This window comes from Cuculus canorus, chromosome 1 (genome assembly GCF_017976375.1).
Source record: "Cuculus canorus isolate bCucCan1 chromosome 1, bCucCan1.pri, whole genome shotgun sequence".
NCBI lineage: Eukaryota > Metazoa > Chordata > Aves > Cuculiformes > Cuculidae > Cuculus > Cuculus canorus.
The window spans coordinates 188,529,292-188,546,116 of record NC_071401.1 but is presented as its reverse complement, the minus strand read 5'-3'; the positions used below and the strand labels follow the sequence as shown (position 1 = coordinate 188,546,116).

At 38.8% G+C, this 16,825-nt stretch overlaps 1 protein-coding gene across 2 annotated transcripts; it reads right to left on the bottom strand.

The window, feature by feature from the left end:
- Positions 1-1,015: 1,015 nt before the first annotated feature.
- Positions 1,016-16,721, bottom strand: ALG12 (ALG12 alpha-1,6-mannosyltransferase). 2 transcript variants are annotated; one of them, XM_054054121.1, is made up of 10 exons: positions 14,781-16,502; positions 11,812-11,998; positions 11,528-11,660; positions 10,817-10,990; positions 9,325-9,519; positions 7,894-7,997; positions 7,166-7,389; positions 6,357-6,526; positions 6,091-6,166; positions 1,016-2,370 (listed from the first exon to the last, which is right to left on the bottom strand). In XM_054054121.1, exons 1-10 carry the CDS (start codon positions 14,891-14,893, stop codon positions 2,139-2,141), a joined length of 1,608 nt encoding a protein of 535 aa, XP_053910096.1. In that variant the 5' UTR covers positions 14,894-16,502; the 3' UTR covers positions 1,016-2,138. The 2 variants fall into 2 exon arrangements, with proteins under 2 accessions (XP_053910096.1, XP_053910107.1); XM_054054132.1 differs by lacking the exon at positions 14,781-16,502 and adding an exon at positions 16,588-16,721 and having other exon boundaries at positions 1,018-2,370.
- Between the last annotated feature and the right edge of the window lie 104 nt (positions 16,722-16,825).

Here is a 16,825-nt window from a genome sequence, read left to right as displayed (position 1 = left end):
CAAGAGCCACGTGTGCAGAGCAAGATGCAACAAGACCAAAATAAACTTCAGACGCTGTTCAAAACTGCAATCCAGTATATTTTTCCTGTCTCCTTGTATGTATTTTACCTTTCTTTACCCCAGACACTCTATAAAGAGTTCGAGCTGATAGCTTCTCTTTTCATCAGCAGTGAAGCTGTGAGCGGTAGCAGACACACCACACCTGAACACCATCACTAGTGTAAGAAGTCCAAGAGTTAGCACCCAGGCACCAGAACCAGAGTCTGTGGAAGGACCCCCATGAGCGTGTCCGACACTCAGCAGGATTTAACTCTTAATATGCCCAATGTCCGCATATTCTGTATCACTTTGGCAATTAGCTAGAGATACCTGTTATAAGTTTAATAGCTCTAGGCTTCCTCTGAAGTTAATAGAAGCAAGTTTCTGCTGGGGGATTCTGACAACTAGGGGTTTGGAAAGCTGGAGTAACTAACCTAGCTTCAGCAGTACAGATATTTGTCTGCGCCTGGGCAGAATGCCAGTTTAGGTTCTTGAGTTGTGGATTACAGTGTGGGGGAGTTACATGAAGTCAATGATCAGGCTTAAGGCAAACACCTACATCCTTACTCAAAAGTTTTCCTTTGCACTGTTTCAAATTCTCAGCTATTTACACGTGACTTCCATCTGTCTTGTGCATTGTTTGATGTTCAAATTGGCGTTGGAGGAGTTTTCTTCCAAAGACAAGTCAAAGAGATAATATTTGAGTGATTTCAGTTTCAAGTGCAGCCGGGGACTGGACCAACAAGTTCTGCAGGTTGCCTTGGCCAGACCTGCTCAGCCCGAGTAAGTGCAACAGCAACAGCAACAGCCTCCCACGGGGGAGCAGGCTCCACCCCACCAGATCAGCTCCTCTGATACATCATCTAGAGAATAAAAAGAAAACATGGTCCTAAAAACTGAAATGTACACAACTAAAGGTAGTTCCTGAATAAAGCACACTTTTAAGAGAAAACAAAAAAAAAAAAAGCCAAACCACTTTATTAATAAGCTTTTTTTTACTCAAGTTTTCAGTCATGAAGGAATAGTTTTCTGCCCTTGATTCCTTCAGCAATGCTGACTTTTTACATTAATGGAGCTCCTGTCATATTATAACTGGCCCTGACCAAAACTCTTTTTTCCCTTATTTATCCCTTCCCTCATTCTATTCAGCAATCTAGTCAGACACTCTTAACAAAATCATCTAAACAAACAGACTACAGAGCATGCTTATTTTATTCTAGTTTACAGAATTCAACACATGGCACGTTAGATTATTCCTTTCCAAAGGGACTATTTAATAAAAATAAAAAAAAAAAGCAAAACAGCACCTATCTTCTTAAAGTGTATCCAAGTGAATATTTTCATAGGTAAATTTTTGCACTGCAAATTAAGATAGTATCATTACAGCAGAAGAGGGAAACAACATTTTAAAAATTCTTTTTTCCTGTGAAATCCAAGTTGCTGCTTATTCATGAACTTTTGGAATAAAGATAACCATCCTTTAATACTCAAATCTGTTACGAGACAGTGCTTGTCAAGAGGTCCGACTGCTTTTTAAGTGACTTTCACTTTAATTAGTTTGGTAGCCTACAGGGCACAATTAGGTATTGTGATGAAGCTACAATGAGTATGGCTTTCCTATATGTTGATAACATCATTAAGTTTCACACGGGCAGCCTGACAGCTGAGGGGGTTACAATTCTGCAGATACATCAAGTAATAAATCTTTGCACACATAAGATTACATATCAAATTATTGCCGTAGCACAAACCTGTTCCATTATGTATCTTGTATAGGACAATTAGGACATGCCTGCGCTACGTTATGAAACAGACAGCTACCCAAACCCAGGAAACAGGTTTTACTGAATACCACTAAACTTTTGGTAGCCTCTCTCAAACATCTAACAATACAACTTGCTATTTTAGTATATGCTGACTAGGAATGCATTGCAATATTTATGTAAGGAACATGACAAAGCTAAATATCGATTGGTAAACAGGTTTTCCATGCCTTTCCACAGCGGCTGAATTGCAGTGCTGGAATGACAATTTGCTGCTGTCTTAGACGATTCAGTCATCAGCAACATTACATCAAAAGACGTACTTAAAATTCACCGTCAAGATGACAGAGGAAGTTTTTCCAACAGTACTAATTTTGGTTTCAAGTTTAAAGTAAAAGGAGGTAGTGCAGTAAGGTTCAGCCCAATTGTACTGATGCCAGGTATATTTGCCAGTGGCCTGTGGGTTGTCTTGTAATGTGATATTTGAAGAGGGTTTGTTTCCATCAGTATGTGTGTGTAAGAAAACATCAACTGGTCTCCTGGTTTTACATCTTCTCTTTTGTCATACCTGTAAAGAATAAAGAAGGCTTATTTACATTCCTCTCTTTACATATTAAACACCTCCATTTTCACAAGGGCATGTAGTATCCAAGATGAAACACACAAGGAACTGTAATATTCTCAGTTATATCTCTTGATTAAACTAACCAATACTGGAGGAGGAAATAGTATTTTTGAAGATCGTAGGGAGCCAGGCATTCCATGCAAGTCTTTCTGTTGCTTTGTGATATAAACCACAACTCCTAGAAAATTGCTCACTAGAGTTCTATTTCAGTTCTGTGGAGAAAGGACACAAAAGCCTAAGGCTGTAGAAAACTGAACTCATTTTTAAGTTTTACTCCACAAGAATTGTAGTTTGGAGAAGCGCAGGGTTGGTGTAGTTCAGGGTCTTTTTCCTAACCAAAAAAAAAAAAAATGTTATGAGGCACTTTAGCAGAAACCATTATTTTCTGGTAGTCATACATTGAAACCTCAGAGAAAAGCAGGAAGAAGACTTCCTTGAACACTGTCGGAAAGAAAAAATATTGGCAATTATAGTATTAAAGTGGTACTTGTTATTTCTGGGTTCAGTTCCCTGACCTGTTTGGACAGATCACTTTGGGTCAGCTTTTATAAACCTGTTTAAGTACCTAAATATATAAAAAGTTAACTAGTGAGTTCTAATGTTCATGTATTTAACATGTACATTTAGAGTTATTTTTTAAAAAGGACTTAATCTAAGAGTAGAGGGAATTCACAGGATGAGAAAACAAATGACCTAAGCATTTGGCAAGGATGTGAAAATCTAGATTCAGCAACTCTCTATCTGATCTAAGCCCAGAACTTAAGTTTGTTATATCACAGAGGTGTAGGAACCTCTAATTTTCTACTTCGCAATATTTATTTATTCATTCACTGAAGAGTCAGGTGGAATTGATAGCTCAAGCGTTAGGACCCTCATAGTGGACATGGCAACTTTATCAAGTCCTCAATCCATCAACTTCAAAGGAAAAGGCTTAAGTAAGTCCATCTAAAAACACCCTGTTGACCACCGTTAGGTGTGCTTCCAGAAGTGGGAGACCTGGCTTCAAACCTTGGCTCTATATACAGAAAAACGTTCTATGTTTATGCTGGATAGTGGTCCAGAAGACAGAGGTTAAGATGGAGATTACTTCCTTTTAGTTTGTTTATGACAAGACAGTCTTAGGCATCTACCTACAGAAGAACATCCATGCCCTGTAACCCAAGAGAAAAGCAGTGCCCAATTTATTACCCTTTCCGTTGCCCTTCTCTGTGAACTGTATTCTACCAGCTCTTGGAGCTCCTATTCTTAGGCACCTGATTCCTCCAACACATTTCATGAGCAACTTACTCAGGGCTGTGGCTTTTCTTACAGGCATGGACGCTGGTAGAGAAGCAGTGCAATCCCAACCCTACATACTCCTAAATGCATCTAAGAGTACACCCAGGCTGCATCTTCCACCACTTGTTTCTTTGCAGACCCGGCCTCTCATCTGCTTCAATTCTCTAGAAAACTGGAAACAACCTCAATTTATATTTTTACAACACTCCCACAAATAGCAGTCATCAACATTTAAGATATCTAAAGCAACTACTCTTCAGAAAACTAGAGGATTTGTGTGGATTGTTAGCTAAAGTTTTGGCAACATAGAACAAACCCTCAGAATTCAGAAGTACAAAAAACATACAATGTAGAATTAGACTTCACACACTGAGCAAGTGCTTTCTTCTTGTGAAAAAATAAAACTTGCACACTAATTTCATCTGCTATTTCCAAAAAGATCACAGTACCACTTAGGATGGTACACGTGTTCAAATTGGCAGAAGGCATGGCATACTTCGTTACAACTCTACCAACTATTAATTTTGCATTTTCTTCATCAGCAAATAAAGGGCCTTTCATTTGGCTGCAAGCGTTTCTGAATTTTATTATTTTTAAATACTTTAAGCTTGCACAGCATATTTATTCCTGGTTCAAAGAGACTGCGCTAATTGCAGACAAGATTGTAACACCTGTCCTATGTAAGAATCTGTATTAAGCTTCTTTCAATCATCCTTTGAAGAAAAATAATGGATCACTTGCATTTTTCTTGAGGCAAACAGATCTAATCTGAGCATGCTGCTGAAAGCCATTAACTTTAAGACACTTTCATTTATGGATTGTAGTTATCCTGATGAATCATCAGCATTCATAGCCATTCCATCCATAAATCTGTTTTCACCTGATGAATACAGACTATGAAGATACTAAATTAGTTTCAAGCCATCTCAAAGGCTGTCACTTCCCTGGGTAAAGAGAAAATGGTGCCACTAGACAGCACTGTTGTGCTGTCAGACAGAGTGGTAGTCCTCTGTATGGTGCTCAGTTGTGGATTTTGCCTGATTTTTTTTAATGTGAAACTTTATGATGAAACAGCCCTCCCTTGAGGCATCTTTATGATGAGTAAAGATAAAAGTGAGAGAGACAAACTGCTCTGTAGCTGCAACACTATGAAACATCTATCACTGACAGGGATATTATCTGTTCACATTCCAATCCCACTGCAGTACAGCCTTGCAAGCCCCAGACACCCCAAACCCCACCACCTCAAAAAGCTCATTGAGATTAAGCATTATTCAGAGTAGCGTGTGTACATGAGTATATTAAAAAAAGAGAGATAGGAACATTTTAGCTCTCATGCATGTTCTACCACTTCTATATTAATAGCTTAATATCTCCTCTTGGCTGTTCATGGCTTAAGACTTTCTCTAGACTGAACACTAAAAAAACAATTTGAAATAAACATTGGATTGGTAACTATAAAGGCATTTCAGCTTTAAACTGTTCATGCCATCACAATGTTATAAGAGAGAGAGAGAGCACGGAAATAACACATAACAAGCTTGATGATTTTTTTAATCCCCTCAGAAGTATACTTTTCCCTTCTTTCTCTTTATTCCCAGAAGAATACTTTTATCTCTAAACATACCAATAATTAAATTATGTTTGTTCATCTGATCCTGAAGACTGTAACAGAGGAAAAAGAACTCCATATTCACAGCACTTAAACTGCATCCTGAAAAGCCAACCATGTCACCCCACAAATGTCTCCCACTATTCAATATTCTGGTTCTTAAAACTGCACATCACTGCTGGTCACAGTAACAAAGCACTTAACTGCTTTTTCTCAGAGCTAATGAATGTGACTGACAGTCTACAACATCAGCTTCAATGCCATCTATGTGAAGGATGTTTCACAAACAAAAAAAGCTTTGAATATTAATAGGCAGATAAGCTTCACATCACCACACATCATTCAAAACCAAACAAAATAAGGAAATACAACCCCCCACAATTATATACACTCTTCTGCCAACAGCAGAAAGTGTTCATCTACAGCTGTGTTTTGCAAGATCCAGTGAGATATCAAACATAACTGCATTAAAGATACTGGTGTTTTAGTAAGCTAACAATTGTTTGGCAGTCTGATGTCTTTAAAAGATTCTACACTATTTAGACAAACCAGAACCAACTAAAACAATTTAAAAACAAACGTTGCAGCGCTCTATTTCTGAAATGGCAGCACTGCATACATAAAAATTCTCTGAAGATTTACATTGTTCTTGACTCGGCTTAAAAAATATGCTGTACTGGAAAGCCTATCTGTGATGCTTCCCCCTGTGCATACACAAAAGGAGAAAAAGCAGTCTCCTGTCTCCAGATCAAAATACCTCATTCATAACATACCTCCAATCTGAATTGATTTCTAGAAACCGAGAAACTCCTGTTTGTGCTGCAGCCACATCAATATGAACAGAGACGTCTACATAAATGAAAAAAAAAAAATACAGTTTCAGTATTACAAGAACACTTTGATTAATAAATTAACAAAACAGTAACAGAAAAGGTGCATGTAAATAGTATGAAGTAATATCCATGTATGTAAAAACATACTAGCAAAAAACCCCTGCAACTGCAATTAGGCAAACATACCTCAAACCAGCTTTACGTACCTGCTGTTGAAGGTACCAACTCATGCAATTTCTGAATTGCCACTCCTCCAGGATAATTGAAATGTGAAACATATAAAGATGTTCCTGAATAAGCAGCATTAACTAGAAGGTGCATTATAACAAAGAAAGATCCAAGTTTGTACAGCCAAGATTTCCGGTAGTTATTCAGACTGTGGAGGAAAGTAAACATGAGTAAGAAGAAACCATTATTTTTCTTTCATACTGCATTTACTATCCAGTTCTGAAAGATAAGCTTCTAGGGACATAATATTAGAATGTTCTCACTAGTAAAGCTAACACAAGAAAGAAGAAAGCTAAGCATTTCTGTGTTTAAAACCTTTAGCTGTGACTGCATTCTCTTTCAAAGAATTTCAGAGTTTAACTTCAAATTTTATTCAATATACCCAAGTTGAACTAGTTAAGATAAACTCCATGTTTCAAGAGCCCCACCTGTATATTAAACTGTCTCCTAAGGTAAATTATATTAACAATATAGTAGTACATTAAAACGTGTCTCTTTCTCTGGTGGACAAAATAAACTGAACTGTAACAGCATAACAGTAAAATCAGGTCTGTATTCTTGACTCTGGACCAGACTTGCCAAATGGTCCTCTGTCAAATCACTTAACTTTTCTTTGTCTTCGTTTCCCTCATTACCATGTACCCATAGATGAATGGGTACAATGATACAGACATCCTTTCTAAAGCATGTGAAGACCTCAAGATGGAAAAAAGTGCATTAAAATAGTAATACTAGTTTTGCTTTTCTTTCACATTTTCAGAGAGGAAAAAAACATTTTTGAACTTACATTCGTGAGCACATTTTAGCAGCCACTATGTTGAAGACAGGGAAAGTATATATGATAAAACGCAGCTCTTTGTGTGGGAGAAACGAATATAAGAAAATAAAGCCCAGCGCAGGCAAAAGTAGTATCCGAGTTCTCTTTTCTGCTACACCTAAAGGTACAAATATAATGCTGCATCCCAAAGCACGAGGCAGAGCAGAGTAGAAATACCACAAGAAGGGGGAGGTCTTCAAAGTGAAAAGGAGGGTTAAGGAAGGATGCTTTCACTCTTTCACTGCTAACAAGTAAAGTAACTATTCTTTACAGAAGTTCATGCATATTTTGCAAATATGCAGTATACTTTTGATACATCACATGCTTCCAAGCATTTGTTTTCCTCTGCTTTTTTATTTGAGAAATAAAAGCATTTGCGTAACTACATTCACATCACCCAACAGATGCACATTAGATGGTGCTAATGATGGGCAACATGCAAAATCAAGGGGAAAAAAAAATGGCTTTACGTTGGTAGAACACAAATTAGAAAAAAAAGGAGAGCATCAGCAGAGGAAAGTTAAAATTTATGGAAAGATCTAAGAAACAGACATTGTCTCATAGCCTTCAAATAACAAAATGCTACATGAAAAGTAGAACTTAACACCATAACTGAGTCTCAGGAACAGGTTACACCAAGTCCTTGCTTTGGCTTATAGTGTTTAACAGAGTAATTTCCCAGACATTTCAAAGGATACTCCCCAGCTGGAACTTTTGTTTAAAATTGTGTTATACCAGAGCACTTTCCCCTCAGGCCACACAAGTTGCCTCCAAAATAGAGAATCCACAGCAACAGTTACCCCTAAAAGAATTAAGAAAATACAAATCTGTGTGAATTAAAAGCTAGGGAAAAGCACGCTAGCACATCCAAATTGCACATTCACTAATAAGATCAACATAAACTGGAACATACATCGTAAGCCTCAGTTAAGCCAGAGAAGGCTGAATCTGTCTGTCTTGCAGTGGAAATGCAGGGGGGTGGGTGGAGTGGAGACACTTCTTAATAGAAGTCCTAACAAAAGCATGTTAAATAGGAATCTGATAGAGATTTGCTCCACACCAAGCCCAGGTGTGAAAAACAGTGGTTTAATTAAAGATTGATTTAAAAGAATAGTAGAGCATTATATGTAATAAATGGTAAGAAACTGAGGTTAACTTCAAATGGTACTAAATGGAATTTTACTGTAAAGCTAGGTTAAGAAATACAATCTCTAGGAGTTTGCTACTATTTATTAGGTGGGAGAGAAGAAGGAGTATAAGGGATGAAAGGCAAAAACACAGGAAGAGAGCAGCATAATCTGTCCAGCTCCATCTCCATCTCCTCCTCTCAGGTCAATGAAAACTGCTCTGGTATTTACAAAGTTTGTCCAAAGAAGGAATAAGAATACTAATCCTTGACTAATTCCCATTGGGCCTCCAAACTCCTACCCTGTGAGATGCCTCCAAGTGCACGTGGTATGATCTTTTACTGTTTTTACTGTCCACACTGTGGAAGAGACAGCACACTACTGGAGATCACCATCAGGCATCTGACAATAGCATTTTTAATTAGGTAGGCTGGCAGAGAAGCTCAGAGTATCTGCAGGCACGTACACGAGCCTTCCACAGACGGATAGAGACAAGGAGATTTTTCAAACTCTCTAGCATGGATAATCACTCAAGCTATTATAATTAACGTAATAAACAGAGCTGAACTGTAACTTTCCCCAGAACTCTCTTGCTTTGTATCCCTGTCTGTCACATGTTGTATTTTATCCTGGGATTCAGCTTATTATCTTGGCAATAAGTACTACAACTGATAATGCACAAGTAGCTACAGCAAAGTACTAACTATACTGAAGTCAACTTGCGTGTCTAAGCCTTTTTAAGATCAGGACATAGTACTGTACGCAACTACAGGCGGGGATTGCAGTATCTTTCTACTGCTCCTTCCACACCTATTTCCTCACGTGGAATTTTTCAGAGATAAATAACCCTGCCATATTACTAGGAAATGTAATAAATCAAAAAATAAATTTAAAAAAAAAAAAAAGCCCTAAAGGCCAGACCACCAGAGAAGTCAGTCACATCTCCAAACCCCCACTGAGCTTAAAGTATGGCATTTGTTTTTTCTCCAAGCAAACACTTACCTAACCAAAATATGCCAGCAGGAACAGCATGGGAAAACACCTTGAATATGGAGATTCTTTTAGTTAATAATGTCACGAGGAGCATGAGGCCTAGGAATATGCAGAGCTCTGATCTGAAGACTATAATTGCCAAAGCTGAGAACCAAATGAACGGCCTTTGCTTCTGCTGTATCCAATACGTCAATGCCAAGAGCACTGGAAAAATATATAAAACACACCACCTGACATGCTTGAACTATTCATTTTCTAAAGGGCAGCACTTTTCTCAACAAGTGCTAGCATCTTGTTCCTCTAACTTCCCATCAATCCTCTCTTGGTCTTCCTACTGTATCTAGTCCAGAAATTCTTCATTAGAGAAATATAATTTGGAACAACACTCAACTTTCTGTTGATCCTTAAGTAATTAGGAAAAGTATAACCACAGAAGCAGCACATGGGAACTCTTCCTATGCAGTATATTTAGTAGTTTTTAGTGGGAAAAAAAAAAAAGTTAAACAAACATCAAAGGAGTGTGAAAAGCCTTCCAAACTACGATTTATAATTATTATTGCTCAGTATCACCTGAAGAGTTAGTTTATTCTTTTGGCTAAGAATATCCTGTATTCATTATATAAATACCCATTTCAAATATGAAAACCAGAGTACTGTTCAGGGAGAAAGAACTATAAATCCATTTGTGTGGTTAGCTGGAAACACACCGTATCTCTATAGATGAAGCTGGCTCTACTTTTTGACAGTTTAAGTCACACAGTAACACTGACTACATAGTAAAGTGGTCATGTTCCTAAGGAAAAGGTGTGGAACATTAACAGTGCAAAACCACGAAACTTGTATTTTTTAATACCTGCAGGAATTAGCCAAAAATTTTATTACTACCCAGTGTTTATCTGACAACTGAACTTCTTTTTGTTTTGTTTTTCAGTTCTGATCCTTACTCCAGCCTCATGATTTTATTAGTAGAACTTGCACTGAAGCATTAAGTGACTCAGCTAATATCTATCACGTGGTTAATCTTCCCTCTCATCATCTCTGGGGAAAACTGATTTTCTTTTCTTAAGTGTACAAACTGTTACATTTGTAGATAACTCCTGAAAAGGAAGGTGAGCTTGTTGCAGTGGGAGTTTGTTCCACAGTATTGTGAAAAAGCTGTTCCTCTGTATACTATGTTCACAGATTTCTTTTGCACTGCTGCCTTTTCAATAGTTCTACATTTTATGCATCAGATATGTGTACTCAAACATCTAGCTAATCAAAGCCATCTGATAAAAGTCCATAAATATTCTTATTCCTTGATTCAACAGTCGTTCTAAGCATACACAATAAAAAAAAATGAAAGAAATCAGAGCTGCTTAAGTTTTCTAGTCTTGTTATCATACAATTTAATCAAGTACATATATTAATTAGGTCTGAACACACAGTTTCTGTGTTTTAACTATTGATATATTTGAGAAGAACTTCTATATTTAAAAATCATTCCTATGTGAATACCTACCAAAAGGAAGTGCAAACACATTAGGGAGGGTTCGTGTACAGTAAAACATGAAATGAAACTGAGTAACAGTGATGAGACAGAAGACTGTTGATGTAGTTGCTCCAAACTGTTTTCTAACTTCTTTCTGCAACTTCCATAATGTGTAAATCACACTGAGCCCCAAGCTTCCTCGGACTATTAGAAGAATAAAAATAGGAAACGAATAATATCAGACAGATCATTGACAAACCACCATGTTATATAAAGTAATAGGAAGAAGTTATGAAAAATAATACTGAAGATATCACAACATAACCCACTTAAAAGGAAAAAAAAAACCTAACAAACCTCAAATTTCCTCATTATTTGTCTATTTTAACTCACCTTTAACTTTCTCATACCTTTGCACAAAGGTCAATGTTTCTATGCCCAAGTTAAACGATATTTTCTGAAGCATACACAGAAGTACACATGGGAGTGTATTCTCTGAAGACACTTGATTTTTCTACATCTGACATTTGTTAGCGCAGACTTTCTCTGTTCTATTAGTTACCCCAAAGAGGGCATGGAACTTTCACACTGGCTCTACGTACCTACAGTTTGTAAAATCCCTCATTAAGGAAAAGAATATCACATTTTAACCATTGATTCAAACACTGAATATTACAACGATGTCACCCATTAGTCCAGTAGCAAAAATATCTCTATTCTTACAATTTAAAGTTCTCATACCTATCAGCTGGGAGTAAAACTTTGACATTCTTAGGACAGAAAGTACATATATAGCTGGGCTGGAAAGAGCCGCAATAAATATTGGTCCAAGGAACGTTCTTGGAACAACTCCGGGAAATTCATGGTGGTCATACTGCAAAAAGGAAAATGTAAGTAAGATACGCAAATCAGAAACAAAGGAAAGCTGGGATAAATCATGTTGACATTGCATTTATCCTACTCATATAGCACAGAACTGTGATCTTTAACAGTGTCCAAGAAAGAATACCTTCTTTCCAATTTACCTTATCCAAGTCCAGTTGGTGGTACACTACATCGTGGATAGCCTGTAGGTTAAAGCTCTCCTCCACTTTTGTAAAAGGACAGACAGTTAAATGAACAAAGGCCACAATAATCAATAGCAGCAATGGGAATGATCGACCACTTGAACTCCGCTTCTGAGCCATCTTGGGTTTGAAATCCACGTATATTCTATTATTAGAAAGAAAATTAAAAGAAAACATAATAAGATGACGTGAAGTGTACAAACACAAAAACCGAGATTGGTAATGCAAGGAAAAAGTACTACAGTAGTGTAAAATTTTAAATAAAGACTAATAAATCAAATAATAAATCCAATTTTTCTTATATATTCAATGAATAAAGCAGATAGCCAAAAACATATTCAGGCAGCATGTCAGGATTTATGCCACCTTCTGTAAATGCAAAGATTTCAGTTTTCACCTAAACAAATTCAGATAACATGGATCTTACCTAAGAAAGTATTTCCCTTTGTGTTCCTCACTGCCACCACTGCCAAGAGGGCCACATCAGTTATGTGTGTGTTTTGTGGCAGAGAGAGCTTCATAATTTACTCTCACTTTAAAATCACACTGGATTTACACGTGATCTTTAGAACATACTCTCACTTGCCTAGGACTCTGACACTAGTGGGAGAGGAACCACAAGGATGAGAAATTGCTCAGCAACAGCTCTTTGATCTTCCGAGTTTGCCAGTTGCCAGGTCTAGAGTCGGTGAGTGAAAGACGAAATCATCTTAGACACTGACACCATGTGTCATAGGGCATAAAACAGTCTGAACCCCATGCTTCGCACTGCTACCCAGAAAGTAAGGGGATTTTTCCCTAGTGCTTAGTTTCACAAAACTGCTGAGCCATTCTTATGGTTGTATTTATGATGTAGTTTATCATGATAATAAAATCATGCAGGAGATGCTAGAGTAAATAAGTATAAGCAATGTTATGAGAAAACAGTTCATCCCTTCTGGTTTCAAAGTGCAAACCAGTTAAAAAAAACCTACAAAGTTATTTTCCATGACCACACCTAGCAAAAATACAGTAATCTATTCCATATTTTTTTAAATTAAGTTTCCTACTTTTTCTAAGCTTACAATTTTATGAAGGACAAGATCTTGGTTACTGTTATTCTGCTCTCAGAGAAACAAAAATTCGAATATAGCACCTTGAAGGTACAACTGGGGTTTTAGAGATGTTTTCTCCTGTTTTGGTCTAAATATGTCCAACAAACAGATGTAAGACAGCTGGCATATTTGCTACGATCACTTAGCAACTGCCTCCTAGAGTTACCTTTTCCTGAATCGATGTTTGTCCTGCTCATTAGTAGAAACAAATAGTGAACTAATGTTCCTTATTTTCACAGCTAACACAAACAAATTCTGGAATTTGTATACTTCATCTAAATTGCATGTTCCTCACTGACTGCATCTGTTTTTCTCACGATTACCACTTTCACAGAATGTGACTGAAGCTCTCGTCCTGGGCTCAAAGACAGAGTTATGTGGTAGGTCCTTACCATTTTTTGTTTGTTTTGCAATGTTAAGAATCTAAATAAACCACATCCCAGGAAGTGTGAAGTAGTCTTTATAACCTGTGCCTAGCATTACTTCTTTACGAGGACAGATAAAAATGGTTTATGCTACGACCGAATCCTTTTTCCACAGCAGTAATAACAGAGGTACGGGACCGCCATCAGGAGCACTTCAAGAAGTGTCTGGCAGAAATTAAGCCTTTTCACAGGGCAATTTACCTAATACAAATTCTTACAAGTCAAGAAAGCTCTCTTGCTGAATTCTTCCAATAAACAGAGGCATCTTGTGTTTCTGGCTAAACTTTCCTGACAGAAAAATGAACACCAAAGGATCAACCTGCTGCTGCACACAGCAACACGGGCATTTGAGAAGCCTGTGTGTCATGTGAAGCACCATATAACATACCAGCAAAGTAGTTAATTCCTCACTTGCAACTCACAATCTCTTAACATTTCAGGAGCCTGATCATAGGACCCCAGTGCCAAGGAGCTCTATATTTTCCCCTCTCTTATCAGTTGTGTGATAAAAAAACATTATCTTCACCAATAAATATTGCATTTATTATACTCTGGTCACTCTACAACATAGCCTGCTCCAGATATCTTTACATGCTCACCACAAAAACAATCAATCCCTGACTTCCTCAACCAACAGAATGCCAGTGAAGCTACATACCCCACAAATACAAGGCTTTTTTTATCTTATTGACTCCAATTCTTTTGCATGTCTGAAAAAAGTAAGCTTGCCAGCATACTCATAGATTTTGAAGATAATTATACCTAACACTGAGGTTCCCTGAAGGGAAACACTCTAGAAGATAAAAAACAAAGATAAAAAACAAAGCATGAAGACAACACCTAGGTTTCTGAGATAAAGCTTAATAAACTTAACAGTCTTGTCAAGATAACATGCACTGTCAAAAACTGATGCTTGATTTATCAAGGCAGGTAGACACTGAGTTTAGTATTTAAAATAAAGTTGCTATATAAAAGCGAAACACTTGCAACTACAACTTTTATTTTTAAATGTCAAAACCACAGAAAAAGATTTTCACTTAATAATCTTTCAATAATGAAGATTAGAGGAATAGTGTAAGCAAATAGTTTTATCTATCATTAACACTGTAACAACTTTAGAAGACTCTTCATCAGATCTGTACAACATAGCCACACCAACTCCCTCCAGAAGCTTACATCAAGACTGAATTATAGAAAAGCAGAGAAATCAAACCCAAAAAATTCATCCTTTGTTGAGACTAAACTGAGTGAAAATGAATTGCTTTCTTACACTAAAAAAAGAGTCAGACACTTCCATAAAGAATGGTTTACTCTTTTTCTATACTTTTTTCTGTGGAAGTGTCCTTAGTTCCAATAATGGACATTTTACCCTTCCCATGAAAAAATACACCATATTTAGCTCACTCACATTTTCCAGACACTCTTCAGTATAAAGATGTTACAGTTTGGCAGCCAAACTGCATGTTGAATCTGTCTACAGAGTCTGTATTTTACTCCCTCACATGCTCTGTAGGGAAGCATCTAAGCGGAACCACCAAGATCATCCCACCACAAAGTCCTCCCTCTTTGGCTTGGTCTAGCTTTGCTAAAACCTATGTTCTATTATCTTCAATTTTCATGGTTTTTTTTTTTTTTTTCTATGCTTTAACAGCTCTTCCAACTTTACTCTAAAGCTAACTATTGAATGAGGTCAGATTTAAACCTTGTACTTGCAAGAATTGCAGTATCCTCTTTTCTAAGAAGGAACACTACAGTTGCTATCCTTATACATATTTCCCCATGAGTGTGGGGGCCAGCTACAACGAAAAATTAAGACAAAGAAGATAAGAGAAAGTTGAGGCAGGAAGCAAAGCCTGGGACAGCACCAACTATGAAGGATACAACAAAGCTCTATAGACAATGTCACTGTTCAGACTGGTGAAGAAACGCATAGAATGCTCCTGACTGAAAAAAACCAAAAAACTCAAAAGCCAAACCAGCCTGCTCCCGCTGCAACTCCTTAGCTGGCCTGCTGCCCCACCACTTTGGGAGCACCCTGTCCACCTCAAAAGCAGTGGTCCGACTGATACCAAAACTGCTGACAAATAAACTCTCCAACACTCATTTTGGGGATCTAGAAAGCGAGTATCCTTTATCAGGCCTGGGAAACGTGAGGGACTGATCTCCCTCAATGACGTGCAACCAGACAAGAGCCAGTTACAGAATGTATTTCCCACTTACATGCGTGTGTATAAGTTTCCCCAGAAATCTTACGCATTTTCTATTACTTTCCAAAGACTAATTTTCACACTATTATGAACTTCATACCAGTCAAAATTCTTGCTAATTTGGAGCTTTGGAGCCACCTCTCTGCTTGGCCTTCCATTTGAGATCGGGAAAGACTACATACAGAGGTGATTACAGAAGAGACATCTGTTCAGCACAGATCACGCCTCACACAAGGCAGTGTTATCTTGTAGTGATAGGATGAGGGGAATGGGTATAAACTGTAGAAGGGCAGATTTAGGGTAGATATAAGGAGGAATTTCTTCACCATGAGAGCGGTGAGACACTGGAACAGGTTGCCCAGAGAAGCTGTAGATGCCCCATCCCTGGAGGTGTTCAGGACCAGCTTGGATGGGGCCTTGGGCAGCCTGATCTAGTGAGACGTGTCCCTGCCTATGGCAGGGGGGTTGGAGCTAGATGATCTTTGAGGTCCCTTCCAACCCAAACTATTCTATGATCTCCAAAGAGTGACTATTGGAGGTGTTCAAGGCCAGGCTGGGTGGGGTATGAGCAGGCTGATCCAGTGGGAGGTGTCGCTGCCCACCGCACGGGGTTGGAACTGGATGATCTTTAAGATCCCTTCTAACCCAAACCGTTCTAGGATTCTAACGTCTGGAAAAACATCGTCTGAAAGAAAACACGTTATCAGAGGAACATTCTGTCTAACTTTCAAAATATACAGTTACTCAGATGAAATTTAGCTCTATCTTAAATAAGAGCTATTCCACTTTCTATACCAGCACCCAATTCCCGCATCACCCGCAGGCGCCGCACCCCCCCACGCCCGGGCTAAGGGAGGTGCCGCGCTGCACCCGCCGAGCCCGAAGCCTCGGCAACGCCGCCTTAGGGTCACGGGGCTGATTTAACGTCACCCCCCTTCGGTTCGCCCCGGGCCGAGCCCACAGCATCACCCGCCACCCGCGCCCGCCCTCAGCCCGGCCCGCACTCACCGCCCGCGCGCCCACGTGGCCGCCCCGCAGAGGGCGCCGGAGGAGGGGCGGGGAGAGCCGCCGGCCCCAGCCCCGCGAGCACGTGACCGCGCCCCCGGCCGGCCATATTGAGTGAGGGCACAGCGCGCGCCAGCCAGAGAAAGGGCTACGGGGCGGCTGCCAAATACAAATGGCGGGTGAACCTGACGGCCTCACGGCGCTGGCGCCTGCCCGCTCTCATGATGGCGGCCACCTCGCT